Source organism: Arachis ipaensis, chromosome B8 (genome assembly GCF_059453495.1).
Source record: "Arachis ipaensis isolate K30076 ecotype BB chromosome B8, ASM5945349v1, whole genome shotgun sequence".
Taxonomy (NCBI): Eukaryota; Viridiplantae; Streptophyta; class Magnoliopsida; order Fabales; family Fabaceae; genus Arachis; species Arachis ipaensis.
Genome location: NC_142443.1, coordinates 37,904,147 through 37,921,189, shown reverse-complemented (window position 1 = coordinate 37,921,189; position 17,043 = coordinate 37,904,147). Strand labels below are relative to the sequence as shown.

Genomic DNA, 17,043 nt, shown 5'->3' with positions numbered 1-17,043 from the left:
AACGCGAAAGATGAGAACAAAGAATTTAATTAGGTTGAAGATTCGTTATCTAGGTTATAAGAGGCACGTGTAAAACAAGCGGAGGTGTGGGACGTGAAATGAAAGTTATATGAATACCATCTATGTAATTTTTACATAGAACTTTTTTTATTAATTTATTATAAGTTTAGAGTAATTCAAAATAATTATTTATTATCACAATTATTCATCTTAATTTCCTATATATTTTCCTCAACTTCTATTATATAATGTTATAAATTAGAGAAATAATAATGTCACTCCCATTTTGATGAATTCATTCTTTTTATAAATTCAAACAAATATACAATGCAAAGAAAATATGTGAAAAGTAATATTATTCCTCTATAAATTACGATATTAAATTGTCACTCATCCGTATTTATTTAACAAGAGAATCATCAGTGATTTTAAAAAAAATAAATAAATAAATAAATAAGCGAGAGAATAACTTTTCATTTATTTATTTATTTTTGCATATTATAATAATAGTAGGTAATATTTCAACTAGGAAAAATAACAGCAAAAATTGCAGACTTTATGCATGTGAGTGTAATTTAAAATAAAAAATATGTTATGCACACCACAAAATAATACAGTGATTTAGTATATGGCGATATGCCATGGTTTTTAGTACTCTCATCAAAAGAGTTGTAGATGTGCATATGAGGTTGTGTTAATCAATTGCGAGACATTAAAAATTTCTCGCCTCTCTTCGGATTACCATGTTCCAATGGTTTAACCTTTCCTCATCAGTAAGGCTGGAAGTGAGTCGAGCTGAATCGAGCTAGACCAAGTTCAAGCTCGGCTCACGAAAATTCAACTTGACTCACGATTCGACTCATTAACAATCGAGCTTATTTCTTAAGCTCAAGTTCGGCTCACTAAAAACTCACGAGCTGGCTCAAATAAGAAAAACATTGATACATAATCTATAATTTTATATCAATAAATTATAACTTATATATTTTTAAAAATATTTGAAAAGATCAATTTTATATATTGTTTATCTATCAATAAATTATAAATTTTTTATTTATGTCCTATATTAAAATTATATGTAAAAAATAAATTATATGTCTTATATATATAATCGAACCAGCTCACAAGCTAATGAGCTGAGCTTATCCAAACTCAAGCTCGACTCATTTAATTTATGAGCTCAATTTCAGGCTCAAACTTGGCTCACCAGCTCACGAGTTTAGTTTATCGAGCTGTTAACGAGTCGAGTTCCAACTGGCTAATGAGCTGGCTTGACTCACTTTCAACCCTACTCATCAGTCTCACCATATGTCGGTGATGGAATTTTAAGTATGAATTTTGTTGTCTCACGTAATGTGGAGAAGAAAATTTTCAGGTATTTTAAAAATAATTATGCATATTTTAATAATTTTAATCGTTAATTTTAATTATATATATAAACTTAAGACCAACTGCTATAACTACTAAAATAATGATATTTTTTAAAAAATTTAATTTTGATATACTGTCGGTGTAAAATAATTTTACACGTATATCTAATTAGGTAATATCATATTAATAAAAATAATTATTTTTTATATTAATCACATGAATAGTCATCTAAAAAAACAAATGTGATCGTATAGTACGACATTGTAAAATGCTTTCGAGGAATTTCAGGTTGAGATACCAAAGTGTAAAAGATAAAGTTTCACGTCAATAATAATGGATACACAAATTAAATTCTAAAATATATAATAGATTAATAAATGCAAGAATAATTAATCTTATATAAACGTCAACAATGCAAGAAGGTCTTCCAAACATAAAATGCAAGAAAGAATAACTTATATAAACTAGAGGTATAATAAACACCATTGGAAAAAAAATTAATCTCTAAGTAGAGTAGCATAAAAAATCTCATTCCAAGAATCAGGAGCACCGGCAAGACACCAATGACTGCAATCAACAAAAGAAGGACCACTTCCTGTATAAATTGAAGGGTGACCATCTATTCTTAGTTGTGTTAGCAAAGTAATATCAAGCAGTTCCACTGGTTTTGTCATGTTGTTTATAACACTCTTCACTATGTCCACACCTGGATATGGTGGTGCCATTGATCCTTCCTCTGGTTGAGTTTTTCTCAAGCATGCCTTCTCACTTCAATATTCAATTCAATAAAAAAGCAAGTGATTAAGGGCTACTTTGGATGAACAATTTACTTAAGCTCTTTTTTTAAAAGTGTTTAAAATATAAAGACTTATATTAAAAGTAATTTATAAATAAATTATTTTATATTTATATTTTTTATTATAGAAGTACTTATTTTAAAATTATTTTAATAAATAGGAATGATAATATAGTTTTTGAAAAAGAGAGAAGTTAAATTTTCAAAAAGTTAAAAGCAATTTAAATAATTTTTTAAAAAGTTAAAAACATATAAAAAATTGTACCAAACAATATTAATGTAATTTTTCATAAGTCAAAAGTTCTAAAAAATAGCTTTTGAAGTTTTTTAAATGGACTCTAATTTGTTTTGTAAAACTTTATAATCAACATTGCTAATAAATTAATTACAATTTATTATACTCCTAAATTTTAAGTTATGAGTATTCTAACTTCTAATAAACTTAAAAATATGTATTTTTAAAATGTTTAAATTAAACACCTATATTCTTCTAAAATGTAATTTTGTCCAAAATAATAAGTGGGTTATATATTCTTGAACTTTGGTTTTATGTGCAAATAGTCTCCATAAATTTTCTTAAATTTGCAATTTTGATACCCTAAATTTTAATTAACAAATTAAATGAAAGAAAAATAACTAAGATAGTGAACTTAATTAGTCCACACAATTAGAGGTAAATTAGAGTTAAACATGGGTTATGTGTACATTTTGTAATCACTTAATTAAAAGCTGTCAACAGTTGTTTATGATCTTATGACTCTGTCTTGGAATATTTATAGTGCATGCATTCACTTTTGGGTCAATGGACATTTGAGCTGGCAGCATATAGCTAGCACTTGTTTTCTTAATTGAAGAAACTTTTTTAGCCACGTTCTGAATCTCTTCTTTCTTTTTTTTATAGTGAACAATTTTTCTCTTCTTTATGGAAAACTTTTCAATAACCATAAAGGATAGTGATATTATTAATTATAAAAATTGATATTTATTGACCATTAGAACTTCAAGAAGAGAAGTATATGGTACACTATGTGAACGGAGAAGAAAATAAAATAGGAAGGAATTAACAAAATTAGAGAGAAATAAGGAAAGGATTCATTAGACTAGAGAAGAAAATTAAAAAAGTGGATAATTCTATAAGAGTAGAATTTTAAAGAGAGAGAAAAAATTACTAATTACTATTTTTGATTGATTGCATTTTTACTGTCACATTTTTTTGGTAGTATACATTTTTATTATCTTTCATTATAAGAAATCACACTAACTAATAAAATTATTTTAATTGGACTTCAGGCTCACTTTTACTCATCACTGTGTCACTAAAGAATGACATAATTTTTGCTGTCAAGAAATGAACACATTTCATATACACAGTGACGGATTCAGAAAATTTATATTGTGGGGACAAAAATAATATACATTACTATTATAAGATATATTAATTTAAATTAAAAAAATAAAAATACACATTAATTATTCGAATAAAAAAAAGCCAAAATTATATATAATAAAATAGAACGAAAGATATTTTTTAAAATATTTTTTCATTATTATTTTTATAAATAAAAAATATATATTCTAAATTAGTAAAATGATCAATTGATTTTAGAAATTTATATGCAACATAATTACATATAATAAAATAGAACGAAAGATAAACAAATAAATAATAAGGATCACTAAATTGAGAATAAAATAAAATATATAAATTTATAAAGAGAATAAAAAATTAGATTAATACCTAAACTATAATTGCTTGAATTATAATTTGTAATTGAAAATATCAAAAAGAGAAACAATGAAATTGAAAGATACATAGAGTCATAAAGAGTTATATTAAAAAATAGAAAACTTAAAATTTACCTTTTGATGAAGAAAAGATAACCACTAGAAAAGGAATAGAAAAAAAAGATTAAAACTAAGAAGAGGATTTAAGAGAATAAAAGAGTGATGACGGTTGAGATTTGAGAATGAGAGAAGACTAAATTTGATTAGGTTAACTAATAGTCAAAATGATAGAAAGATAAAGTGAATTTGAAACTTTAAATAATTAGGCTAAATTTATTTATAATGGGGTCATTTAAAATTTAAAATGCGGACATATTATATATGTATATATTTTAAAAAAATAATAATAAAAGTGGGGGCAAATGTCCCCTATTTCACTACTTGGGTCCGTCCCTGCACATACATGCTATTATACTTTCATAACAATAATTTAAATGTGCATAAAATTTCTTTAGAATATTGCATTTTATTAGTTTTAGGAATATTGAGATCTTTTGAGTGAACAGTTATATAAAAATAAATTAAATATAGTATCCTAAAGTGTTGGTGTCAAATAATACAAAGAAAAGCTAGAAATGGAAGAAAAGAAATTGAACTTACTCAGCATGGGAAGCAGAAATTCCTTGAAAAAAGACTCTAATCTTTGAAGGATCAATGTTAGAATCTATCCATTTTGCCCAAGTGGTTAATGCAATCTTGAAAGCTTCCATATGATCCATGTCCTTGATCAACTTATCACCCACTTGAAAATAATCCCATCTGTAGAAACAATATAATAGCAAGGTTTTAATTTCTATATACAACAATAACTTTTTATACACATATAACAAGATCAATAAAATTAATTATCTTTTACATTAATGAAAAATTATCCGGAACAATAAATTTAATTTGACAAGGATACAAAAAAATTTATACTATCAAATATTCAATATGTCAAAATTAAATTATAACAGTAATCATAAAATATATAATTGAGGAAAATGAAATAAATACGTTTGAGAGTGTCCTGTATGAGTCCACCAATGATAGCTATTGAAAATCAAAATGTCTACTTCTTTCCACTGTCCCCCAGTGCTAATGCTGTCCAACTTTAGAATCCCACCTTTTTCTTTGTCATTTATCAAATCCACAAGAAACCCATTTTTCAGCCACATGATTGACGCTTCATATTCCTACAAAAAAAAAATAAATAAAAATGATTGAATTTTTCTAATAAGAAATTATGAAGGCTCACTATCAATGAAGATGTGTGATTACCGGAAATGAGAAAATAGAGAGCAAACTTTGTCTAGTTAAGGTGTAGTTTGAGTTTGGAACAGTCTTGTGAAGTAAACATGTGAGTGACTGCCACATGTTGTTGCTTATTGAGTCCCCAACAAACATTATCTTCTTTCCTTTGTTTCTCTCCAAAAACTTTTCACCATCAAACCTTCATTCATCAATATCATTAGGAATGATTGGTTGAATTTATACCAAGCTAGTTCATTTCCTTTCATATTTAATTATAGAATGTAAAGTTTATACCAAGTCTCATGCTTTATATAATAGATTAAGAAAATGCATTGACTTGATACGTATATAAAAAATACAAATAAATATCTAAAAGAAAGTTGAAAACTAATTTTTATTATGAATAGTTCATATTTAGTTAGTATTTGGTAGTTTAAACCAAATATAAATAAACAGAAAAATAAAAAAATAATGTATTTATAGGTAAAGACATAAATGATAGAAGCAAAAAAGATACACATTTTCTTTTTTTATTATTCGTATCTTCTTATATCATATACAATATAATGCTTACATAAACCTGGAAAAAGTGTAAGATTATTACCTTGGAAGGTCACAAGCATTGGGCTTCCATCTATACTTGAGGTACTTTTTATCAGGCCTTCCATTTCTAACACAATCAAATCCCTTAGCAATGAAAGAGCAATCGCTTGAAGCATTATGTAGAGGATAAAATTCATCAATGACCCATTTGCCTTCATAAAGATCACACCCTTCCACCTTGTTCTGAATCACTTTTTGGTTTGGTGATTGTGGAATTGCCACTGCCACCACAAAAGTATAAGAGGCTAGTAGTGTAAGAGGAACAAGCCACAATGTGAATGCCATTGGGGATTGAAATTGTGATTGTATGAAATGAAAACTTTTGAGACCGCAAAGTTCATATTTATTGTTGTTATTTAGTTCTTGATTATGGTGTGTATGTGCTTAAATCTTAAAATATATAATTAAATGGGTATATTTTTTATAACTATTCAAAGCTACATCAGAAAGAATCTTAGTAAAAAGCAATTAATGCAATATTCTTAATTATTGCACATGACTATATTTTATTATATAATTTAATTTAATAAATTGAATAAATCATTTGGAATTGGAATTAACTTATTATTGTTTATGACAAAATTGTTGTTAATAAAAAGAAATTGTTACGAAGAAGTCATTTTAGAATCACTGGTCACCCAAAAGGAAAATGGAGAAATTGACACAAAGAGGAAACATAATTAATGTTTAATTATATGATTCATAATAATATAAGATCACATATTTTTTATTTAATTGAAAACTATCAACTTAAATTATTGGCATAACATATGTGACAGTAATTCAAATTAAGTTGCATTTTTATTTCCGTTAATGCAGGTATATTGAGGTTATTAATACCTTTTTTATCTATTTATCTATTATATCTTATCTATTATTTATTATATCTATTATATCTATATAAAAATCGAATTTTATGAACTTAATAATAGAGCTAATGTGATATGATCTTAAAAATATTTTTTGATTTATTTGTCTAATTCATTAAATCAAATCAATAATAATTAATTAATAATATCAATTAATTAATTTGATAGATATTCAAATATCATAATATTTGTTATAATTTATATCAATTAATTAACTATAATATATTTATATAGTTAATTATACCAGTTAATTGAATTGATTAATTTTATAAGATGAAAGTGTACTGATTTTTTTATTTATTTTTTTAATTTATTAAATCAAATTAAATATACTAATTATTTGTATGAACTAATTGATTTGATTAATTCATTAGATATTAAAATAATAGATCTACAAACAAAAAAGATAATTGAAATATTTTCAGCTAATAATTATTAATACTAAATAATTAATAATGAATAATATAAAAATTAGGATAAAGTATATTTTTGTTCTTAAAGTTTATTGAAAGTTTTAAAATATTCCTATGTTTTATTTTGTTTCAATTTTGTCCTAAAAATTTTTTATTTATATCAAATACTAATTTTTTAAAAAATTTAAGACTAATTCAATAACAATTTTACAAGAATAACCATCAATACAAATAAAGTAGAGATAGTTATCATATATTATTGCTGAATTAGTCCTAAATTTTTTAAAAATTTAACACTCAAGAGTATGTTTCATCCAAATTAAAAAATTTTAGAATAAAATTAAAATAAAATAAAACTTAAAAATATTTTTAAGAGTATTTTTAAAATATTTGACAAATTTCATGAACAAAAAATATATTTTATCTTATAAATTATTAATTAACAAACTATCTTAATTATTTATATATTATCATAATTATTCTTTATTCCATCCAATCTTTTTTCATTTATTAGTGACCCTTTCTTATGCATATTTTATTTTTATTTTTTTTTTAAAATTATATACTTTTATGTATTATAATCATTAATATTAATTTTTTATCAATTTAAATTTTTAGGATAAGTGATTTTATGATATAATATCAGAGTTTTATGTCTAAAAAATTTAGAATTTGATTCTCGATGAACCTCAAAAATAATAAAAAAATAGTATAAGACAAATAAAAAAATACTTATATAAAAATTACGTAAATCAAAAAATCTCTTATTTAATTTAAAAAAATATTAAAAATATAACCATTAATGTTGTATGACACACATATATATAGTTATTATCTAATTTCTGGGGTCGAATAAATTAATGCTTCAACTAATAAAACTTACCGACAGAAAAATATTGGACTTTTCATTTCCTTTTCCGAATACATGTAGTATTCGAATATATGTAGTACAGCGTTCCAAATTATTTAAACCTGAACTAAAGTGGATGAACTTATAAAATAATTAAAGTTATACATTTTCTCTTTATTTTCCAGTAATTCGCCTATTCTAGTTTAAGGAATTATCATTGCTTATCTCAATACGAATTCTTTTTATCATCTTTGTAATATATGAAATTAGATGTGAATGAGTTATAGTTTAAACAATATAATCTCTTCATATTCATCTAAAAAGTTGCGAATTTGAGTCTTTCTATTTTTGGTAAAAAAATATTTCTTAATTCATTAATTCATTATATATATACTGAAATTAGATTTTTCTGCAAATTAATGTGAGTGAAGTGTTATGTTTTCATTAATTCATTACTTTTTTTTTCCCGAAATAAATAAACTCTTGTTCACTATTACTCATTTATTCCTTTTTTTATTACTATTTTTGTTATTACTAAAACTCTCATTTTCAATTATTGCTATTTGATTTACTAATTTTAGGTAACAATTAATTTTTATAATTCTTGCAAATCTTTTTCTATATTAAATTATTTAATAATAAATACCATTTGTTAATGATAAATAATAAATTTTAGGGTTAACGACCAAAAATGTCTTCGAATTATTCAAACGCTGGCAATAATAACCTTTATTTTTATTATCGACAAAAATAACCTTTAATAATTTAAAAACGTGCACAAAATATCCATCCGTCAAGAGAGGCATATTCCGTTAACGGAAAACATACGTGGCGTGCGCTCTCTCTTATTTTTTCTTCTTCCTCACCGTGTATCCCCATCCCCAAAATTAATAACCCTAAAACCCCAAATCTCCCAAATCTCTATGCTCTTCTTCTCCTCCCAGAACTACAACGCGAGCACGATCGGAATGGAAGGGAAGCTTGACGGTCGGAGCTGAAGGCGAGCTCCACAACCAGAACTGAAAGGCGAGCACTGCTAGATCTGGAAGGCCGCTGGGTCTGGAAGGCGAGCTTTACGGGTGGGAGTTGGCTCCGTCCCAATTCTCCTTCCTCTATCATTCGCGCCACAACCAGAACTGAAAGGCGAGCACCGCCAGATCTGGAAGGCAAGCGCCGCTGGGTCTGGAAGGCGAGCTTCACGGGTGGGAGTTGGCTCAGTCCCATTCCTCCTTTCTCTATCATTCGGCCATAACCAGAACTAAAAGGCGAGCACTGCCAGATCTGGAAGGCAAGCGCCGCCGGGTCTGGAAGGCGAGCTTCACGGGTGGGAGTTGGCTCCGTCCCAATTCTCCTTCCTCCATCATTTATCGCAATAACAACCTCTGCTTTCTCCATTATTTCGCTCACTGTCATTGACTTAGCTCTTCACCATTTGCTTCTGTTTTTGTTTATATTGTTAAATCTGTTGTTGAAATCATAGTGAGTTATTATTGATTTTGTTGTTGTTGTTGTTAGTGAATGAACTATGAGAGTGGGATGAATTTTTAGAAGGATGACGATGGAATATGGTGGCGGCAAGATAGGTGAAGGTTGTAGTTTGAGTTTTCAGATTGGGGTGAGATTCATGGTGTTACGGGAAGTATGTGAAGATGGCGACCATGTGATGGTGACAAGGGTAAGGATGCAGGTAATGTTAATGGTTCAGGTGTGGTGGGCTTGAGAGATTTGAAGGAGTGGTGTCAAGTGGTGGTAGTGGCAGTGAAGGAAGAGAGAGAGAGTCTCCGATTGCCACATCAGATATTTCCGTTAACGGAATATGCCTTTCTTAATGGAAGTATATTTTGTGCACCTTTTTAAATCATTAAAGGTTATTTTCGTCGATAATAAAAATTGAGGTCATTATTGTCAGCGTTTGAATAATTCGGGGGTATTTTTGGTGGTTAACCCTAAATTTTAAATGTTATTATTTATAATTACTAATTCAATTATTTACTATTATTTTTATTCTCACTTATTGTTAAATGCTCTTTCATAATAAATTTATTCATGCTAATTCTTGCTAATCTTCTATATCATAATATTAATAAATAATAAATAGTTTACAATAATAGAAATATTACCACAATATTATAAATATATTTATTGCCTAATATTTTCTTCAACTCGTAAATATACATTATAAATATCGTAAATAACTTGCTATATTAATAACTTGCTGAATTAGTAAATAAATACATGATGTTATGAATAACTTGCTACATTAGTAAATAAACACATGATATTATAATTTGTGTTAACTACAAAAATTTGTTATATCCATGATTTTATGTGCCATGTGAGAATTTTCTTGCTAACGAGAAAAAATTTATTTTTTGCAACAAAATTTTTATTCTTGAAAAACACTGGAGACAAAAAACTATATGATAAATGTACGCATTTTTTTTGTTGAATTTGTACCAACTTTATTAGATTTGGTTACCAAAAATATATGTGCATGTAACATCACCTATTTCTTTATATTTGAAATAAATTAACTAAAAATACATTAATCAATTATAAATATTACGTATTCATCATTAGTATACAACCTACAACCTATCTGACATATCGAAGATGAGCGGTAGAGTAAACGGGGAAGAGAGCTTGAGGTGAAATACTGTGAGACAGCCGACAATGTCGGCAGAAGAGATAAGGGGGAGAGAGAGGGAGGGCTTGCATAAGGGGAAAAGGAGAATCATGTTCCGAGAGGGGTTTTTAAGTCTTTAAGGTAGCGTTTGGTGGAGAGACAGAGACAGAAAGACTGAGACTGAGAGACAGAGACTAAGAGACAGAGATTGAAATAAGAATGAAACTCTAATTTAATTTGCACAAAGGGTAAAATTGGAATTAATTAGTTGAAATAAGGGTATTTTAGGTATAAAATATTATTAAAGTTTCAGTCTCTATTTCTAAAAATTTTAGTCCCCTGTGTTTCTACTTTTTGGAGGTACTGAAATACTGAAATTGTAGAGACAGAGACAGAAATTTTAGTACCAGTCTCTGAACCAACAAACATGATACTGAGTCTCAGTCTCTGTCTCAGTACCTCAAAACAAACGCTACCTAAAGGTTTCTTTCAGGGACAAAGTTGTGGTTATAAGATTGCTAAAGCTTTTGCACTAGTTGAAACATTGTCAGGAGATAACATTGCGGTAGTTTCTAAAAAGCAAGAAAATTTCTTGCCACCGAGTGTAATGTTTACCCAAGAAGCTAAGAATTATTTGGCAAAACCTTATAAGGATGCTATAGTGATTAAGGTGCTAAGTAAACATTATAGCTACAATACATTATCTCATAAACTCTGAATGGTATGGCGAATTAAGGGAGGTTTTGATTTATTGGACATGGAGTTTGACTATTTTCGGGTGAAGTTTGATGTGGCTGAGGAGCGAGAAAATATTCTCTTAGGAGGTCCATGGATGATTGAGGAAAATTATGTGGCAGTGAAGTCTTGGGATCAAGAGTTCAGATCAAGCGAAAACTGTTTTGGAACAACTTTAGGGTGGATTATAATTTTTGGATAACCAACTTGGTGCTACCAATAAGATGCAATGCTCCGTGTTGCGGCTGTAGTTGGCATCCCCGTCAAGGTTGATTTGGCAACAAAATTAGTGGAAAGAGGACGATATGCTTGTGCATGTGTTCAAATAGATTTAGGATTGTCGGTGACTAAGAAAATTCTTGTTGGCGGTATTGAATATGAAAGTCTTCACCTTATTTGTTGCTCCTGTCTCAAGTTTGGTCATGATATGAAGATGTGCAAGACTGACAGCAACACAGGAGGAGGAGCTAATGCCAAGGTGGTCGGCGATGTAGCAAAGCAGCCAGAAAGTTCAAATTCAAAAAGTCCTATGCATGTGGAAATGGCAAGTTTTTATTTTGGCAAGAATCTTGGAGGTGAAACCGTAACTATTGCTGTCTCGGATTTGGTGGAAAGTGATTTGCATGCTGATCATGTAGACCATGCACAACATGAGGATTTAGAAGGTTAGACTCAAGTTATTAGAAAAACAAGGTATAAAATGGACCAAAAGCCTTCTTCTAGCACCCATCAGGCCCAAACAAAAGCAAAGAAGACTCCTAACAAGGCTACCAATACTTGGACAAAGTCCTAATCATCAACGTGCAACACATGCTAATGGATCTAAAATAAAATTAAACAGGAACATCAATATTAGAAAACTGGTTAGTGTGGCTTCTTCGGAGACCCGTTACAATGTACATCATCAGCAGCAAGGTGAGACAACAAATTGTATTGTGCAAAAGCGACCTTGCCCAAACTCTTTGCAGAATTCGCCAGCAAATAAGGATGAAGCATCGACGGCAGGTGTAGCGCAAGTTTCGACGGTGAAAATTACGTTGCAACTTGAAAGTCCATTAAAGGCGGGATCGTCGAAGACAGAGACATCATGTTGAGCCTCGAGTTTGTTATTGGAGCTCCTTTTTTGCTGTTTTTTATGGATAGTTTCAATATCTTAGCCTGGAATGTGAGGGGTGCGTTTAACAAGATGGCCCGTGTGTATTGCAAAAATTTGGTGAGAATATATAAACCATCTTTCTTCTTTTTCTTTGAGACTTATACCGTGTTTAATAATTTGAAGAATTTTTGTGATAAGTTGGATTTTCATTGTGTTGGTGTTGAGGAAGCAGTAGGACACATGGGTGGCATTTGGTTTCTCTCTTCTATTGCTAATGCTTGTTGTGTAGTTACTGGTTACTGACCAAACTGACCAATGTATCACAGTGAAAGTAAGTGTGGGTAACTCAGTATAGCTTTATAGTACAGTGTATAGGAGTCCTCAATTCGAAAAAAGAAGTATACTTTGGGATCATTTGCATTCTATTAATTTGTGTCATAATGGACCATGGCTGGCCGTTGGTGATTTTAATGAGAGTATGGGTGTTTATTTTTCTTCTCATAGAGCTAGTCTATTAGCTACTACTCTAGATGACTGTGAACTCTTTGATCTTAAAGTAACTGGTAGGAGATTTACTTGGTATAGAACAGTTCAAACTGGCAAGAACTTGGCTAAAAAATTGGATAGAGCACTAGTCAATGAGGCATGGATGACAATGTTTCCTGAGGGTTATTCTGAAATTCTTAGCAGGCTTCATTCTGATCATTGTCATATTTTAGTTCGTTGTCATGGTAGGCCCAGAGTGAAAGGTTCTCGTCCTTTTAGATTTCAGGCTACGTGGGCAACACATCCTTCTTATAAACATATTGTTAGTAAAGCTTGAAATCAAGGGTTTGGAGGCGTTACTGAAAGACTTAAGATGGTTCAACAGATTTCTTTAGACTTTAACTCAAAAGTTTTTGAAAATATTTTTGTGAGAAAAAGTAAGTTGGAATGTCAGATTGATCAGATTCAACAGCATTTGGAGGTTACTGATGTGTTGTCTCTGAGAATTAAAGAAGTTGAACAGAGAAAAGATTACAATAGATTTTTATTGCAAGAAAAAATTTTTTGGTACTAGAAATCTAGAAAGTAGTGGGTCAAGTATGGGGATAGAAACACTAAATTCTTCCATCTTCAGACTTTGGTGCATAGAAACCATAATAGAGTACATGGAGTTAGAGATGGGTCTTGGTCTACTAATCCAGATGTTCTCCAGGAAGAAGCCCTTTTTTTTTACAAGAATCTCTTTGGTACAATGGAAGATGTTGAGGTTGATTGTTTAGGGGATGTTCCAATGCCCACTCTAGGAACCGAGGTTTGTGCTAAGTTAATTGACATGGTCTCTTTTGCGGAAGTCAAATTAGCAGTGTTCAGTATGAGCCCTTTTAAGGCTCCTGGTCCAGATGGCTTTCAAGCTTATTTTTTAAAAGAATATTGGGAGATAATAGGCATTGAGATTTGGAATATTGTCGAGAGCGCTTTTTTAGGAGAGTACTTAAATCCTAGCATCATGAAAACTCTGATTGTACTTATTCCTAAAATTGATAACTCTACCTTTATGAAGGATTTCAGGCCTATTAGCTTGTATTATGTTTATAAAATTATCACCAAAGTGTTGACTAATCGACTTCGGCCCTTTCTTCCAGATATTATTAGTCCTTTACAAGGAGGTTTTATTTCGGGTCGTGGTGCAACTGATTATATTATTGTGGCCCAAGAAATTCTGAATTTCATGAAGCACACAAAATCCAAGAAGGGTACTCTTACTTTTAAAATTGATCCTGAAAAAGCTTATGATAGGGTGGATTGGAGATTTTCGGAGAGTACTCTCGTTGCTTTTGGTTTTCCTATCATCACTGTTAATTTGATTATGAATTGTTTCTGTGCATCATCTCTTTCTATTATGTGGAATGAAAATATATTGGATAGTTTTGTTCCTAAAAAAGGGTCTTAGATAGGGTGATCCAATGTCTTCTTACTTATTTATACTTTTTATAGAAAGTCTTGCTTGCTATACATCTCATAAGGTGGTCGAGGATGTGTGGAAACCGATTTCTGTAACTAGGGGTGGCCCGAAATTTTCTCATTTGATGTTTGCAGATGATCTCTTACTTTTCTATCATGCTACAAAGAGTCAGGTCCAACTGGTCATGCATTCACTTAACATTTTCTACAAGGCATCTAGAATGAAAGTAAATCTTGAAAAGTTCAAAGCTTTTTGTTCTAAGAATGTGACTGCTCATAGAAGATATATTTTTACTAGTGTTTCTTCAATACGTGTTGCTTTGGACTTAGGAAGATATCTTGGAATTAACATTAATCATTCCTGTGCTAGTAGGGCCTCTTTTCATTCGGTGATTGAAAAGGTGAGGGAAATATTAGCTAATTGGAAAGGAAGACTTCTAAATAAAGCAGGAAGACTTTGCCTAATCAATTCTGTTGCAGCATCCATTCTTGTTTATCATATGCAGGTATCATTTTTTTTAAATTGGGTTTGTGCTAAATTGTCTTCTATGATGAGACGGTTCCTTTGGAAGGGTCAAGTTGATGACAGAGGTCTTTCTCTTGTTAATTGGAAGACCGTGGTCACTCCAAAGAGATTTAGTGGCGTGGGTGTTAGAGATCCTAGGTGTGCAAATATATCTTTACTTCGTAAATTGGTTTGGCAACTTTTTCATTGTCAAGACAAGCCTTGGGTTGCTCTATTGAGGACAAAGTATCTAAGGAATGAGGGAGTTTTAGATGGCCTTGTTCCTTGCAACGCTTCTCATGTTTGAAAGAGTATCTCAAAGGCTTTTGGTGCTCTTAAGGATGCCTTCTCTTGGTCCGTTGGGTCACTTGATCAATCCTTTTGGTTTAACAAGTGGAGTATTGAGGTTCCAATTGCTCAAGATGTCCCTTTTGTTAATATATCTGACTCTGATTTAACTATTAGAAAGATGGCCAATGGAATCTCCATGATGTTTTCTCTAACATTCCAGAAGATGTCAGAGAGCGTTTGAATGCTTATAATCTGAATTTGAATACCGGGGAGAGTGCAGGTTGGCCGTGGGGTGTGGCATCTTCTAGACTCTACTCAATTAGGAGTGGATACAGTTGGCTAGCCAAAAGAAAGTTTGACTGGAATGAGTGTGATAATTGGTTGTGGGTATGGCGACTGCATATTCCTAAGAACTACAAATTCTTGATTTGGCTCAGTTTTCATAACGTTATTCCTACGACAGAGTTTCGATTTGATTGTGGCTTAGCTTTATCTAGCACTTGTCATTACTCATCAGTGTCAAAGTGGTTCTGAATCCATGCTTCATTATCTTCGGGAGTGTCCCAATGCCAAGGAGGTCTAGAACCTTTTAGGCCTATAATCAGATAACTCAGATTTACGTGATTGGCTCTACAGAGGTGCAAGGAATTTAGATGTTTTTTTTTCTTCTCAACCATCTGGTGTATTTGGAAAAGTAGGAATCATGACTTATTTAATACAGATGACTCTTGGAGTGCTAGTAAAGTGGTGAGTTTGATTCATAGTTCAGTAAGAAAATTCCACACCCTTTTTGCTATACATCAATCTTTGTCTTCTCCTTTACTTTGTTTGCATTGGGTTCCACCTCCAGTTCATTTTGTTAAATTGAATTATGATGCTAGTTGTTTTACTCATTTTGGCTATGCTGGTTTTAATTATATCGTTCACAATTCTGATGGATGATAGTTGAAATGTTGCACAGGGATAGTCGAAGTGTGCAGTGTTCTTTTTGTTAAATTGTATGCGATTTGGAAATATTTACTTCTAACTTGAGATAGTAGATTCCGTAAGGTTATTTGTAAAACAGACTATTTAAAAACCATTTTTCTTGGTAAACCAAAAAATGCTTGATAATGATATTTGGGAATAAAATTTGGCAAAACATATATAAGAGATTATGAATTGGAATTAGAGTCTCTATTCTTTTAATTGAGAGGAATGCAAATAGTATTACAGATTGTATAACTAAAATAGCTGCTTCTTCACTCAAATTAGAGTCAACCATAAAGTAAACTTCAACATCAAATAGATTTAGATATAAACCTAGCAAATTAATTTGATTATCTCTGTTTTTTCTTTCTTTAGTCTCCAACAAAAAAACCATCCGACAGATAGTACAAAGATAAAATTAAAAAGAAAACTTTTTTTTCAAAAACATAATAAAAGCAAAAACATATTCATAAAATCTCTATTACCTTAAATATCAATGAAAATAAGCATTGGGAACAAATTTTCAAGCAATTTCTCTACCTTCTGAAGGAAGAAAAGTGGAGGATGCATCTATTTTATTGGTCACTTGCTAACATCTCAGCTCCATCATTTCTATAAGCCCTTAAAAGAACTAAAGTGACTTATTTGTTGAGTATAAAATTGATTTTGCTTAATACGAAAAAAAATAAATAATAATAAATAAAATCGATTTTGCTTATTCACTCCCAATCATAAGGTTATCAATGTTCTGCCTTGTATCTGTCACACTCATTGCATTTGGATAGTCTTTGAAACAAAAAATTGGAGACAAATACAGAAAAGCAAAGATAAATAATTTTTTTCCACTTTCACCCTATCTTTCTATCTTAGAAAAAGTATGCAAACCAGACTTATGTGACTTTAGAAGATACAACGCAACAATTCAACAGTGATCAGATACTGAAAGTAGCCAAC

The 17,043-nt window shown here is 30.2% G+C and overlaps 1 protein-coding gene across 1 annotated transcript; it reads right to left on the bottom strand.

Moving 5' to 3' along the window:
• Positions 1-1,745: 1,745 nt before the first annotated feature.
• On the bottom strand, positions 1,746-6,116 carry LOC107612009 (protein trichome birefringence-like 42). Its single transcript, XM_016313856.3, has 5 exons — positions 5,790-6,116; positions 5,213-5,384; positions 4,949-5,127; positions 4,553-4,711; positions 1,746-2,139 (listed from the first exon to the last, which is right to left on the bottom strand). Exons 1-5 carry the CDS (start codon positions 6,071-6,073, stop codon positions 1,869-1,871), a joined length of 1,065 nt encoding a protein of 354 aa, XP_016169342.1. The 5' UTR covers positions 6,074-6,116; the 3' UTR covers positions 1,746-1,868.
• Between the last annotated feature and the right edge of the window lie 10,927 nt (positions 6,117-17,043).

Coding starts and splice junctions, on each gene's coding strand:
- LOC107612009 (XM_016313856.3), bottom strand. CDS start 6,073: ATGGCATTCACATTGTGGCTTGTTCCTCTTACACTACTAGCCTCTTAT. Junction 5,385..5,789: donor AATGCTTGTGACCTTCCAAG/GTAATAATCTTA, acceptor TGATGAATGAAG/GTTTGATGGTGAAAAGTTTT. Junction 2,140..4,552: donor ATTTCTGCTTCCCATGCTGA/GTAAGTTCAATT, acceptor TGAATATTGAAG/TGAGAAGGCATGCTTGAGAA.